The sequence below is a fragment of the Furipterus horrens genome, unplaced genomic scaffold, assembly GCF_987537825.1.
Source record: "Furipterus horrens unplaced genomic scaffold, mFurHor1.1.pri manual_scaffold_2, whole genome shotgun sequence".
NCBI lineage: Eukaryota > Metazoa > Chordata > Mammalia > Chiroptera > Furipteridae > Furipterus > Furipterus horrens.
The window spans coordinates 104605525-104620426 of NW_028327172.1; the positions used below are offsets into that span (position 1 = coordinate 104605525).

The following is a 14902-nucleotide window of genomic DNA, read 5'->3' on the forward strand; positions in this document are numbered from 1 at the left end:
TCATTGTAAGTTCCAATGAAAAAGATTAGCAATATTTTCCAAGTTTTTGACTTCTGGCCAAGATGGAGGTTTAGATTGACATGCTCAGTCTCCCTCCACAACTAAGTAGGAATACAACTACCTCAAAACCAAAGATAACCAGAAATTCCAGAAAATAAAACTACATGGAAGCCCAACGTATGAAGTTATAAACCAGCAGTGCTCGTCAAGATGGGTAGGAGGGGTGAAAATCGGAGTGGAAAGGTTGGGCGGTGCTGTCTGTGGTAGCAGCGGGGATAGCAGTGGGACTGCAAGAAACACCAGGGGAGCAATCCCGGCTGCAGTCGAGACCCATCAACTCTCAATTACAACACTGGGGAAGGCAGATCCCCCCATTGCCTTGGACTGTGAGGCCCAGAGGGCGTGGGGACAGAGGAAGAGAATCCCAGTCTCTCAGCAGAGAGTAATAGCAGGAATCCTTTGGACCCCCGCCCCCACACAAAGCGCCACAGTGCAGTGAAAAAGGTTGCGGATTGCTGCTGGTTGCCGGGAAGTGGCAAGTGCATGGGGCCCCGCCCCCTTTAGCCTGTCTAGGAAGCAAAGCTAAACACAAAACTGTCAGGATGAAGCAGACCACGACAGAAATCTCGGTGACACAGCTCACTGGGCAGTAGATGTGGGACCTGACTGATGAACAAATAGGAAATCTTTCTGAGGCTTAGTTCAGAGCTATAGTCATAAGGTGGCTTACAGAATTAACGAAAGATTTGGAACAAGATGGGGAAGGAATGAAAGCTAGTGATACTGAAATGAACAAAAACACATAGGAGGCAAGTGGTGAGAAAATGAAAACCAGGGATCAAATCAACAAATTGGAACACAGGGAAGGAACAGTCAACCAGTGCAGAAAGAGGAAACAAAAAGTAAGGAATGTGAGGAAAGGCTCAGAAGCCTCTGGGACAGCTATAAGTGAATGAACATTTGAATTATAGGATTGCCAGAGGGCAAAGAAGAAGAACTAGAAATGGAAAAATTATGTGAAAAAATAGTGAAGCAGAACTTCCCAAACTTGGGGAAGGAAATAGACTTACAGGTCCAGGAAGCACAGAGAGTTCCCAAAAAACTGGACCCAGGGAGAACCACTCCAAGACACATTATAATCAAATTGTCAAAAATTAAAGATAAAGAGAGAATCTTAAAAGCAGCAAGAGAAAAGAAAAGAATTATGTACAAAGGGGTCCCAATTAGACTATCAGCAGATTTCTCAAAGGAGACCCTGCAGGCAAGAAGGGACTGGCAAGAAATATTCAAAGGAATGAAAAGCAAAAACCTACAGCCACGAATACTCTATCCAGCGAAACTGTCATTCAGAATAGAAGGGCAGAGAAAGTGCTTCCAGGACAAAGTAAAACTGAAGGAGTTCATTAGATCTAAACCACTGTTATATGAGATGTTAAAGGGACTGGTTTAGAAGAAGGAAGATCAAAACCGAACATTAAAATGAAAACTGTATCACAATAACCAACAACAGAAGCTAGGGAATTGAAACAAAGGCAAACTAAGTAGGCAACGAGAGTGGAATAAGAACTGTAGGTATGGGGAGCATATTGGAGGGTGGTCAGCAGGGAGGGGGAAAGGGGAAAGGGAGATGATGCAGGAATTAGGAAGCATAGTAGGAGGGAATGGAATAGACAGGAAGATGTTGAGAAGAACTATATGCACAACAAATGGACATGGACTAAAAGGGGGGGATAACTGGAGGGAGGGGTGTCACCGGGTGGAGGGAAGCAGAGGGAAAAGAAATTGGGACAACTCTAACAGCATAATCAATAAAACATTAAAAATAAATAAAAATTGTTTTTTCCAAATTTTCGTATTTGAAAATAATCTTTCATACATGTTGGGCCTTTATATTAATATGTGTCAAATTTGAATTTTCTGAATTTTAAGTCTTTGAAATGGGAAAATATGTTTTTGTTTTTTGAATTAGGATTTTTTTCCTTTTTTGGTACTTATTTAAAATATTCTTTTTTCTCCCCTCCCAGAGACTCATTTTCATTCTGTGGGTTTCATCTTAACTCCAACATCATGTCTGGTTCTAATGATGCCAAAGAGAATTCCCACAACAAGGCTAGGACATCTCCTTACCCAGGTTCAAAAGTTCAGCGCAGCCAGGTTCCTAACGAGAAAGTAGGCTGGCTTGTTGAGTGGCAAGACTATAATCCTGTGGAATACACTGCACTCTCTGTCTTGGCTGGACCTAGGTGGGCAGATCCTCAGATCAGGTGAGCAAATTAGCTGGCATTAGTTGGGTGTAAAACTTTTAGAGAAAGCAGTGGTTGTATTTGTAAATTACTATTTTGATAGCTGAAATATTTTTATCTAGTGCTTGATTTTGTTATAACTAAGTTTCCACATTTGCTTGAACTCTTGCCAAAGTTATACAGTCCATGTTCGTTTATTCTTTTTGGGGTTTTAGGATGATCATTTCATGGGTATATGTATTTATTTTGCTATGGAGTTTTTTGTTTTTTGAAATGTCAAGTGGTATCTGTTTTCATTTGTTCTGTCTGGGTTATCAATAGAACATCTTTTGTGGTTGTTTTCCAACATAGCTGGAATTGTATTTGAAGTAGTGAAAATATTGTTCAGAACTATTTTCCAAATTACTAGAAAAGGGTGATAAAATTATACCAGTGTGAAAAAATAGAAAAGGGATCAATAAAGGAAAGAGGAAAACAAAAATATCAAGCAAAAAATGCTTTGACTAAAGTCATTAAAGTGCTACATTGATTTATATTTTATATTTATATTCCTTTTAATAAATACAATGGTAGGTTTTTAACCCTTTTGAGTGCCATGTGTAATTTGAAGTTTGGATCAACATGAGAAAAAATTATATCAATATATAACCTGAGGCACAAAAAGAACAAAACATAAAAAACGAATTATTCCATTGTTATTTACATTTATAGCCATCGAAAAAAGAGTCATTGGGAGTGACACTGGCACTTTTGGGAAAATTTGTCAGCATCACTCACAGCAACGTTGGCACTCAAAGGGTTAAAAATGTACTACCTGTGAGCTAGGCACTGTATTAAATGTTTTATAAGCATTTTATTTTATTCTTACAAGTATTCTGGTAGAAAGACAGGGTTGTTATTTTTACTTTATAGAAAAACAAAACACAAAAAGTGGAAGCACTATAAATTTGTCCTTTGCATATGGTCACAGAGCTAGTAGATGGTAAAACTTGAACTTGAACTCATTCTCACCCCAGAATTTATGCTTTTAAATACTCTGCTTTTATACTGCCTAGTTTTAGAACCATTGTAAAGTTTGATTTAATGGGTGAATTTATTGTAAATCATCATCCTCTTAAAGCATTATTTAGTCAGTTAAGTAAAGAACTTCATTAGTTGGGTAGATCCAGTATTAGTTCATTAGGTTATTAAACTTTACCATGGACTTATTCCTGTCAGTTGATTTTGATCCACAAAGATGTGTTTATAACTTTGTGATAGTGCTTGGATTATTAATTAATCATTAAGCTAACCTGAGGAGAAATTATTAACTTTAAATGTTCTATTTCTCCCATTTTAGAGGATGTACATATATATACATTATAAATACATGTTATGCACAATTAAAATTAATGATATTGACAGGGGTGCTATATAGAGTAAATAGAAGAAGATAGAATACATTTTCTTATTTTTTGTCCAATTTTTTAACATTTAAATATATATCACCATCTAAATCAAGCTTTATTACATTAATCCTTTTAATTATAATTAAGTTTGTGCCTTTTAATTTTAATGGTGAAGTTTTGGATTCCCAAGAGCATTGTGATTCTGATTTTGTAATTTCATAACTTTAACCACTTAATTCTTTTTATTTGTGTGTTAGATGGAAGATTGGTTAGAAGTCTTGAGAGAATGTATAGATTGTTCAAATTGGAAATTATTCCCAAAACAGAGCAGAAATATTTCTATGCTCACTTTCTGGAGTTAAAGCAAGAAAAAAGTGAAACTTATGTCAGAATTATCAGTGAACTATCCAGTGCTATACAACTCTTTATTCACTGACAGTGCATTTCATAATGGTGAGGAATGTAGTTTATTTAGATCTATTTTTAAAATATTTTTATTGAGGTCTGACATAAATGCAGTAAAGGCACATTTCTTAAGTGTGCAGGTGTAGTCGAGTAAATTTTATGTTCATATAGCTCTGTAATTGATACCTAGATTAAGATATAGAACATTTTCAGCAAATTACGTCTATTTTAATTTCTATTATATTTATTATGAAGTTTATGGGGTGAATTCACTGTTTTGTAGGTTTACTTTGATAAAAAATTATAATCAATGACATTTGAAGAAATTAAAATTACTCAGAGATAATAGAAACATCAAGATATCTGAAGGAATCTTATTTTTAGACCCACAAAAGAACTAATAATTGTCATAATTTGCTCACATACAATTCCTTTTTGCTAATAATAATAGAAACTTTTTGTAGTGTGTGGAAGTCCAGTTCTTCTGCCGTTATTTCTTTCCAGAGGGATTATATACATATCCTTACATTATAAGGTGTTTTGGTTAACAGATTTTTTTCTCAGAAGCTATTTTGAAGGAGGAAAATGGATTTGTAAATGAAAACTAAGCCTTAAAATTTTTAGTTTCAGGGACTCTTATTATAAATAACAGACTGACTGACATTATTAAGCTCTTGGTAGTATTGGGCCATTTTTAAAAATTTTTTATTGGTATTCTCATTTCAGTGAAAGTACCTTTTTTCCCAAGTTTAATGAAAAAGATGGGCATGTTGAGAGAAAGAGCCAGAATGGCCTGTACGAGATTCAAAATGGAAGACCCAGGTAGGTACTGGGATGGAACATCTTACAATAATGGGTCTTCAAAAGGTAGAACATATAATTAACATTTGTTGAGTGCTTGTATGTGCCAGATATTGTACAAAAGTATATATGTGATGTAAGTAGATCGTTACAATAACTGTGGGTGGATATTTCAAACAGTTCCACTTACAGGTAGAGAGAATGAAAGCAATTTGCATATATTTCATAAGTGGCAGAGGCAGGATTTGAGTGCATCTTTTTGTAACTCCACGCTGAACGTAGAAACAATTAATTGAATAAGAACAGAGAAAAGATCGAAAATTGTGTGTTAAGTAGTTATTTATTAAATGTGATAATGCCTTAAGTAAGAATTATCCAAACATAAGAGTAAAAATAAAAATAACCCAATAGTGTAATATCAAGACTCATTCTTAGTTTTAAGAATGATTTTTCTACATAACTCCAAATATTTCTGTTTTCCTTAAGAAGGTATTATAAAAGTTTGGAAGAAATGTAAAAATTAGCATACCCCAAATAAAACAAAGGAAGGCTCACAGATTTGTAATTATGGTTCTCACCATGTAAAAATGTTGCAGTTTGTATTTTTAGTTCTTCTAGGACAAGGAAGTTGATAGTACTCATCTCACTGCACTCCTTTAGTTTTGCTAAATTCTTTCTTTCTTCATAATATACGTGCCTTTCTATGTTACTGGATCTTTTTATGTCAGACTGTCTTTGTATTTGACTTATTACTTACGTTTTTTTCATGATAAAATATATTAAAAGATATATACAAATATAAAAGATAGGTTGCAAAGGCAAAATAGCATGTTGCTTTAGTCCAGTCTCTCAGACTAATAGAAACCAGCTCTAGCTTGCCTAAAGCAAAAAGAGGTTTATCTATATGCTAGGGCTACAGGATCATCTCAAGGATCCCAAAACAGGAATTTAGCTAACTTCAGGAAAAGGTGAAATTGGAAATCCAGCAGAACTGTCTCTTCCTCATCTGTGCTTTTCTTTATATGTTGCCTTCATTTCTCCTCTGCAAACAGCTTTGTCTCCTTCTCAGGCTATAGGATAGTCTACATGTCTTTTTCAAAACTTCTAGTTTACAAGTTATAGGTGTATTCATCTCTAAAAGTAACATCCTCTTTTTAAAATTTTTTATTTTTATTATTATTTTTTACTCCTCACCCAGGGATATGTTCACTGATTTTTAGGGAGAGAGCAAGGAGTAGGGGTGGGAAGGTGGGGGCGGGGGTTGTGGTGGGGGAGATTGAGGGGGGGGAGAGAGAGAGAGAGAGAGAAAAACATCGATCAGTTGCCTCCTGTATGTGCTCAGACTGGGGATTGATTGCGCAACCCTTTGGTGTATGGGATGATGCTCCAATCAACTGAGCCACCCAGCCAGGGCTAACATTCTCTCTCTTAATATTGGCTTTGATCATTTGTGTTCAAGGGTATATGGAACACAGCCATAGCCACTCTGCCCCTCTTATGAATTTCAAAAGTAGAATTATTTCACCTGGCCAGGTGTCTTGTCTTGTCCTTCTGTCTTTATCTGCAAGTCTTGATGAAATATTTCTCTCTTTTCAAAATTAACTTTATTGGGGTGACATTGGTAAATAAAATTATATAGATTTCAGATTTACAATTCTACAGTGCTGAAATATTTCTAAGTCTAGTACAAAGCAATATAAAAATTCACTTGACTTTAATAACAGTCTTGTGGAAAACCAGAATAAAAAGATGTGGCTGAAAGAAAAATTTTGGCAATTACTTACTTTTATATACCAGGAGGACAAAAGATATGTTAAATAGGTAAAATTACAGATTGGGGCATTTTACTGACACATAATGATGTAAGTTGAGCATTTAATGAATATTGATTGAAAGAAAAACATTCAGATATGAGTCTTCTGTTTACCACAAAGACTTTTTAAGATTGAATTGTGGTATTAGGTTAATTAGCAAGTTGCAATTTTTATATAAAATTGTTTCTTTAAAAATTGAATACTTGACTTCTGGCCAAGATGGAGGCCTAGGGAGACATGCTGGGTCTCCCTCCAGAACTAAGAAGAAATACAACTACCTCAAAACTAGAGACAACCAGAAGTTCCAGAAAATCAAGCTGCATAGAAGTCTGACAAACAAAGATATAAAGAAGAAATACTCATCCAGACAGGTAGGAGGGGTGGAGCTGGGGCTGAGAGGATGTAGTGTGGTGGCAGCAGCGGCGGCGGCAGTAGGCTGGCCGACAGAAAGCACAGTTACATGTTTTAAAAAATCAGGAGGGACACCTGGGGAGCATTCTCAGCCCTTGACCAGACTGCACATCTCACGGCCCCAGCGCCAGGGAAAATCAAGCCTCGTTGTTTCTGACTGTGCAAACCAATGGGGGTTGGGGCAGAGGAAGAAACTGCCAATCTCTCAGCAGAGTCCGCTTGTTTAAAGGGCCCCCACAGTCCTAGAACATCTGCAGACCCACCCACTGTGGGAATGATGGCCAGGGCAGAAGTTAGAGGGGCGCCAGTCCCATACAGAAGTGGGAGAAGTGCCTGGAAAAGGGGCAAGTGCTGACCAAGTGGCATTGTTCCCTCTCAGACCCCTCCTCCCCACACAGCGCCAGAACATGGTGAAATGGGTCTCCCTATACTGACGAATACCCAAGGCTCTGCTCCTTACAACGTAATAGGAGTGACAGCTCTACCTAAGACTCAGAGGCAAACAAACACAGGAACCTCTCAAGATGAGGAGACAGAGAAGTATTGCCGAAAAGAGGGAATGGATCAAGGTTCCAGTGGGAGAACTAAGTGACAATGAGACAGCCAAATTAACAGACACAGAATTCAAAACACTGGTGATAAAGATGCTCACAGGCTTGACAGATATGCTTGAGTACAGCAAACGCATAAGGGAAGAAGTGAAGGCTATGTTAAATGAAATGAAATGAAGGAAAATCCACATAAAACCAACGGTGAAGGGAAGGAAACCGAGGTTCAAATCAATGATTTGGAACATAAGGAAGAAAAAAATAGTCAACCAGTACAGAATGAGGAAACAAGAATTGAAAAAAATGAGGAGAGGCTTAGGAATCTCTGGGACAGCTTTAAATGTGCCAACATCCGAATCATAGGCGTGCCAGAAGAAGAGGAAGAGCAAGAAATTGAAAATTTATCTGAAAAAATAATGAAGGAAAACTCCCCGAATTTGGCAAAGGAAATAGACATACAAGTCCAGGAAGCACAGGGAGTCCCAAACAAGCTAGACCCAAAGAGGACCGCACCAAGGCACATCATAATTAAAATGCCAAAGGTTCAAGATAAAGAGAGAATCTTAAAAGCAGCAAGAGAAAATAAGAGAGTGACCTACAAAGACATTCCCATTAGACTATCAGTTGATTTCTCAAAAGAAACTTTGCAGGCAAGAAGGTACTGGCAACAAGTATTCAATGTGGTGAAAAGCAAGGACTTACAACCAAAATTACTCTATCCAGCAAAGCTATCATTGAGAATGGAAGGGCAGATGGAGTGCTTTCCAGACAAGGTAAAGCTAAAAGAGTTCATTATCACCAAGCCATCATTACATGAAATGTTAAAAGGACTTATTTAAGAAAAAGAAGATCGGTGGGGGCGGGGGGAGGAGATGGCGGAGGAGTGAGGAGAGGCTGCGGTTTCAGGCTCCCGAGATCCTTCTGCAGTTTGGGCTAACTGCAGACAGAACATCTCAGTGAGCAGCTGGACACTGGCAGGAGTCGAGCCAAGGCACTGCTGGATTAGAGAAAATCCATCTGGGAACAACCTGTTTAGTGAGGATAGCGGAGAAAAAGGGGACGAAACGGGATTCCTGACTGGGGCGGCTGCCTGAGCTGCGGCGGGAAGCACACAAAGGCTTTTTGGCGACCACAGGCTGCCCCGGAGAGGAGTCGGGAGGAGAGCGGATCTCTGCCCACTGGCAGAGACCAGACTCGACCAAGTGGCATTGGCGCTGAAGGACAGGAGACAGCGTGCTGCCGGGCAAGTGAGAACATAATTCTCCTTTATATTTTTCTCTAGTGGATGGTGGAGAGGGGAGGAAAGTTTGGGCGTGGTAGGCCATTCTTGAGGAGCGCAGGCGCAGTAGTGCGCTCATCCACCCCCCAACCCTCCCCTTGGGTCACGGGGCGCGCATAGGGACGTGCCCTCATTCACTGGCCCAGGTGCGCAGGGCTGCGCGTCCAGGTGCCCTTCGGACACACGACAACAGACATAAAATCAGTGACCCAACGAGTGCAGGGAGGGCCCACTGGACACCCAGAAGACTGTGCGCATTCGCCCCTGGCCAGCCCAGTGGGCGCCAGGCCAAAGTACCAGGCCGGAATCCGGAGCGCAGAGCACTTGCCCAGGCTCTGCGCGTGCCCGCTCAGGAGGTGCGGGAACAGTGGGCAGCAGCGACTCATAGACACTCACGTCTACTGAGCACAAGTGTCTGCGGCCCTGCCCTAAGAGGCGAAAGACCAACTCCCGGAACACGGCGCTGCAGGCCTGAGGCTAGCTCCCCAGCCTCTTGGGTGTACACCGGCACTGGAGCCAAAAAACACCTCAAGGGCTTTCCCGGAGCGTGGTGCAGCCGGCTTTCTAGGAGCGCGGCGCGGCAGGCCGGAGCTTAGTTCCCCGGACACCTTGGGCACCCACCGGTGCTCGAGCCAAAAAAACACCTCGAGGGCTTTCCCGGAGCGCAGCGTGGCCGGCTTTCCTGGAGCATGGCGTGGCAGACCTGAGGTGGGCTCTTGGCTGCCTTGCATTGCGCCCTGCCGGCCACCTCACACACACCACTGCTGCAAGGAATAGGAATCTCTGACCCATCACATTAGACCAGCTGTGGATGCAGAAAAAGAAGACGACACAAGAAGGCTGAACTGACATCTCCACAAAAGAATTCGAGATAAAGTGGCTAGAGTGACTCTCAATCAACAAGCCAGAATGAATATCCTAACAAAAAAAAATCTGAAATATAATCAGACAGCATAAACAAATGATATAAAAGGTACCCCAAGAACATCAGGCTCAGGAGATCAAGGAGACTGCACCAGTGAAACCCCCAGATCTACCATAAAAAATCTCATACCACAAAGGTGGGAAGGCAAAGCAGACAAATCCAAATAACAAAAACAAACAAGAAGAATCCAACATGGTAAGATGCAGAAACAACCTCTCAATGAAAAGAAAAGAGGAATCCCCAGAAAAAGAGGTACATGGAATAGACATAGCCCAAAAGTCAGACATGGAATTCAAAACTATGGTGGTGAAGAAGCTCAATATGCTCGAAAACCTCAAAAACAACTATGACAACCTCCAAGGAAGTTACCAACAGCTCCAAGAAAATTACAAGGAACTTGCAGAGAACTACACCAGCATAAAAAAAGACATAGAAACTATCAACAAGAACCAGGAAGAAATGAAGAATGCAATCTCTGAACTGAAACACACAGTAGAATCAGTCAAAAGCAGACTAAACGAAGCAGAGGATCGAATTAGTGAGTTAGAGGATAATGTAGGTAATAATTCTCATATGATACAGCAAAATGAAAAAAGATTGAAAAAATATGAACAAGATGTAAGGGAATTACAGGATAGCATTAGAAAAAATAATTTAAGGATCGTAGGAATAAGAGAGGGAGAAGAAAAGGAGCATGGAATTGAAAAACTGATAGGAGAAATAGTGACAGAAAATTTTCCGAACCTGATGAGAGAAAAAGTTATGCAAGTCCAAGAAGCACTGAGAGTTCCAATAAAGAGGAACCCCCAAAAACCCACTCCAAGGCATATCATAGTTAAAATGGCAACATTCCAAGACAGAGAGAGAATCCTAAAAGCAGCAAGAGAAAAACAGCAAATAACTTACAAGGGAGCTCCAATAAGGCTATCGACCGATTTCTCAACAGAAACATTACAAGCCAGAAGGGAATGGTCAAAAATATTTCAAGCAATGAAAAACAAAGGCCTACAACCAAGAATACTCTACCCAGCAAGGCTCTCATTCAAAATAGAAGGTGAAATAAGGAGTTTCTCAGACAAAGAAAGACTAAAAGAATACATCTCCACCAAACCAGCATTGCAAGAGATGCTAAAGGAAATATTCTAAGAAAAAGGAAGAGAAAAAACAAAAAAAGAGTAGAGGAACAGAGATACAAAAGGGAAATGAATAAATACATGTCAATAATAACCTTAAATGTAAATGGATTAAATGCTCCAATTAAAAGACATAGGGTAACAGAATGGATAAGAAAACAGGACCCACATATTTTCTGTCTACAAGAAACACACCTCAAAACAAAAGATTTACATAGACTGAAAGTAAAGGGATATAAAAAAATATTCCAAGCAAATGGACCTGAAAAAAAAGCTGGGGTAGCAGTCCTCATATCAGACAAAACGGATTTCAAAGCAAGGGCAATAAAAAGAGACAAAGAAGGACATTTCGTAATACTTAAAGGAACGATTCATCAAGAAGATATAACACTGATAAACATATATGCACCCAACATAGGAGCACCCAAATACATAAAGCAAATACTAGAAGACCACAAGAAGGATATTAACAACAACACACTCATAGTAGGGGACTTCAACACTCCATTATCAACAATAGACAGATCATCCAAGCAAAGAAACACCAAGGATATACAGGCATTGAACAACACACTAAACCACATGGACTTACCTGATACATATAGAACTTTTCACCCCAAAGAAGCAAAATATACATTCTTTTCAAAGGCACATGGGACATTTTCAAAGATAGACCACATAATAGGACACAAAACAAGCCTCAACAAATTCAAGAAAATTGAAATCATATCAAGCATCTTTTCAGACCACAATGCCTTGAAACTTAAAATCAACCTCAGGGAAAAAATCAAAGACACCCAAACTCATGGAGAATGAATAACACACTATTTAACAATGACATCAAAGAAGAAATCAAGAAATTTCTAGAAAGTAATGACAATGAACACACAACAGCCCAAAACCTATGGGACACAGCAAAAGCAGTCCTAAGAGGGAAGTTCATAGCAATACAGGCATATCTGAAAAGACTAGAAGAATCTTAAATAAAAAATCTAACCCTAAAGCTACAAGAACTAGAACAACAACAAAAGCCTAGGCAAAAAGAAGAAAGGAAATCATCAAGATCAAAGCAGAATTAAGCGACATAGAAACTAAAGTACAACACCCATTTATGTTGAAAACACTCAGCAAAATGGGAATAGAGGGAGCATACCTTAACATCATTAAGGCTATATATGAGAAGCCTGAAGCCAACATCATACTCAATGGACAAAAACTGAAAGCATTCCCCCTGAAATCAGGAACTAGACAAGGCTGTCCACTCTCCCCACTTCTATTCAACATAGTGTTGGAAGTCCTAGCCACAGCAATCAGACAAGACAAAGAAATAAAAGGCATCTAAATTGGGAAAGAAGAAGTAAAACTATCACTATTTGCAGATGACATGATAGTGTACCTAGAAAACTGTATAAAATCCACTAAAAGACTACTTGATATAATAAGTGAATTTGGCAAAATAGCAGGGTACAAAATAAATATACAGAAATCTAAGGCATTTCTGTACACCAACAATAAAATCTCAGAGACAGAAGCAAAAAAGAAAATACCATTTACTATGGCAACAAGAAAAATAAAATACCTAGGAATAAACTTAACCAAAGAGATAAAAGACCTGTACACTGAAAATTATGCAACATTGAAGAAAGAAATTAAGGAAGATACAAATAAATGGAGGCAAATACCATGTTCTTGGATGGGAAGAATCAACATCATCAAAATGGCCATACTACCCAAAGCAATTTACAAATTCAATGCAATCCCTATTAAAATACCAATGACATATTTCACTGACCTAGAACAAATCCTCCAAAAATTCATATGGAACCAAAAAAGACCCCGAATAGCATAAGCAATCTTGAAACAGAAGAACACAGCAGGAGGAATCACGATACCAGACATCAAACAATACTACAAAGCCACTGTGATCAAAACAGTCTGGTACTGGCATAAGAACAGACATATAGATCAGTGGAACAGAATTGAAAGCCCAGAAATAATCCCAGGCCTCTATGGTTAACTAATATTTGATAAAGAAGGAAGGAACATAAAATGGAGTGAGAAGAGCCTCTTTAACAAATGGTGCTGGGAGAACTGGACAGGGACGTGCAAAAAAATGAAACTAGACCACCAACTTACACCACACACGAGAATAAACTCAAGATGGATTAAAGACTTAAATGTAAGCTGTGATACCATAAAAGTCCTAGAGGAAAACATAGGCAGGAAAATTTCAGATATCACACGTAACAATGTCTTCACGGATACATCTCCCAAGGCAAGAGAAATAAAGAAAAAAATAAACAAATGGGACTACATCAAACTAAAAAGTTTCTGCTCATCAAAGGAAAACATCAGCAAGATGAAAAAGAAACCAACCATATGGGAAAACATATTTGCCAATGATATCACAGACAGGGGACTGATCTCCAAAATATATAAAGAGCTTATACGACTCAACATCAAGAAAACAAACAACTCAATTAAAAAATGGGCAAAGGACCTGAACAAACACTTCTCCGAAGAGGACATACAGAAGGTCCATAGGCACATGAAAAAATGCTCAACATCATTGGCCATCAGAGAGATGCAAGTAAAAACCACAATGAGATACCACCTTACACCTGTCAGAATGGCCATCATCAACAAATCAACAAACAACAAATGCTGGCAAGGATGTGGAGAAACAGGAACCCTACTGCACTGTTGGTGGGAATGCAGACTGGTGCAGCCACTGTGGAAAACAGTTTGGAATTTCCTTAAAAAACTAAAAATGGAACTGCCTTTTGAACCAGCAATTCCATTGCTAGGATTATATCCAAAAAATCCCGAAACACCAATTCAAAAGAACCTATCCACTCCAATGTTCATAGCAGCACTATTTACAATAGCCAAGTGCTGGAAACAACCTAAGTGCCCATCTGTAGATGAGTGGATCAAAAAACTGTGGTACATTTACACAATGGAATTCTATGTAGCAGAAAGAAAGAAGGAACTTCTACCATTTGCAACAACATGGATGGAACTAGAGAAAATTATGATTAGTGAAATAAGCCAGGCAACAAAAGAAAAATACCTTATGCTGTCACCTATTACAGGAAACTAATGAACAACACAAACAAATGAGCAAAATTGAACCAGAGGTATGTAAACAAGAAGTAGACTAACAGTAACAAGGGGGGCGGGGGGGAGGAAAAGAAAGGTGTAAATGTGGGGGAGGGGAGGGACAGGGTGCAGGGAAACAAGAGGGCTAAAAAAGTGAGACAACTGTAATGGAAAAACAAACCAAAATTTTTTAGTGGGGGAAAAATGAAAATATGAAGAATGGAAATGCCAGTTCAGTGAATATTAGGACAAAGATTTTCCTTCACGTTGTATATTTTTCTCCCTATTTGATCCCTCCAGAGTTTGGCATTCTAAACAAGTAAGTAATGACATAAGTTCCTTTGCATAGAACTAATAAGACCAGTTGTCAACAGAGGTTCTTTTTTTTTTTTGACCAAGTCTTTGACTGGAATGTCAAGCCTAAAGGAAACATACTTGGGCTCAGATTGTTACCAGAAAGCCCTGAGGAACTGGGAATGACTTTCAAAGGTAATAAAAGCCCGTGAGATAAAAGGCCTGGTACCATGGTTGGTTGTGCGGTCCACAGCAATCTTTCCAGGGAAGGAACGAAGGTTGTTTTCCTGAAAGATGGCTAGAAGGGACCTTAAGGCACAAGGAAAGACCAGAAAGACTTGGAAAAAACAGGTGTGTACAGGCAAGGATGAATGCCAGATATGTGGCACAGCTTCTGTGCCCTGAAGAACAGACTGAAGGTCACCCCAAATATTCCTTGGGTAAGTTCCAGCAAAGCAGAACTAAAGATCATAAGTGATCATTTGCTGCTCTTGTTATGTTTATGCAAACGAACAGGATAAATTAAAAATGGACTTAATGTAGTCCCTTTAAAGACAAG

The 14902-nt window shown here is 39.0% G+C and overlaps 1 protein-coding gene across 8 annotated transcripts in view; it reads left to right on the forward strand.

Annotated features, from left to right (window-relative positions):
* NUDT9 (nudix hydrolase 9) overlaps nucleotides 1-14902 on the forward strand; it is a 91918-nt gene that overhangs the window by 11485 nt on the left and 65531 nt on the right. For all 8 annotated transcript variants that reach the window (XM_090266277.1, XM_090266275.1, XM_090266276.1 and 5 more), the window contains 2 exons: nucleotides 2025-2264; nucleotides 4763-4858. In XM_090266277.1, coding sequence (XP_090122403.1) covers nucleotides 2025-2264; nucleotides 4763-4858 — 336 coding nt within the window. The remainder of the gene's footprint in view (nucleotides 1-2024; nucleotides 2265-4762; nucleotides 4859-14902) is intronic.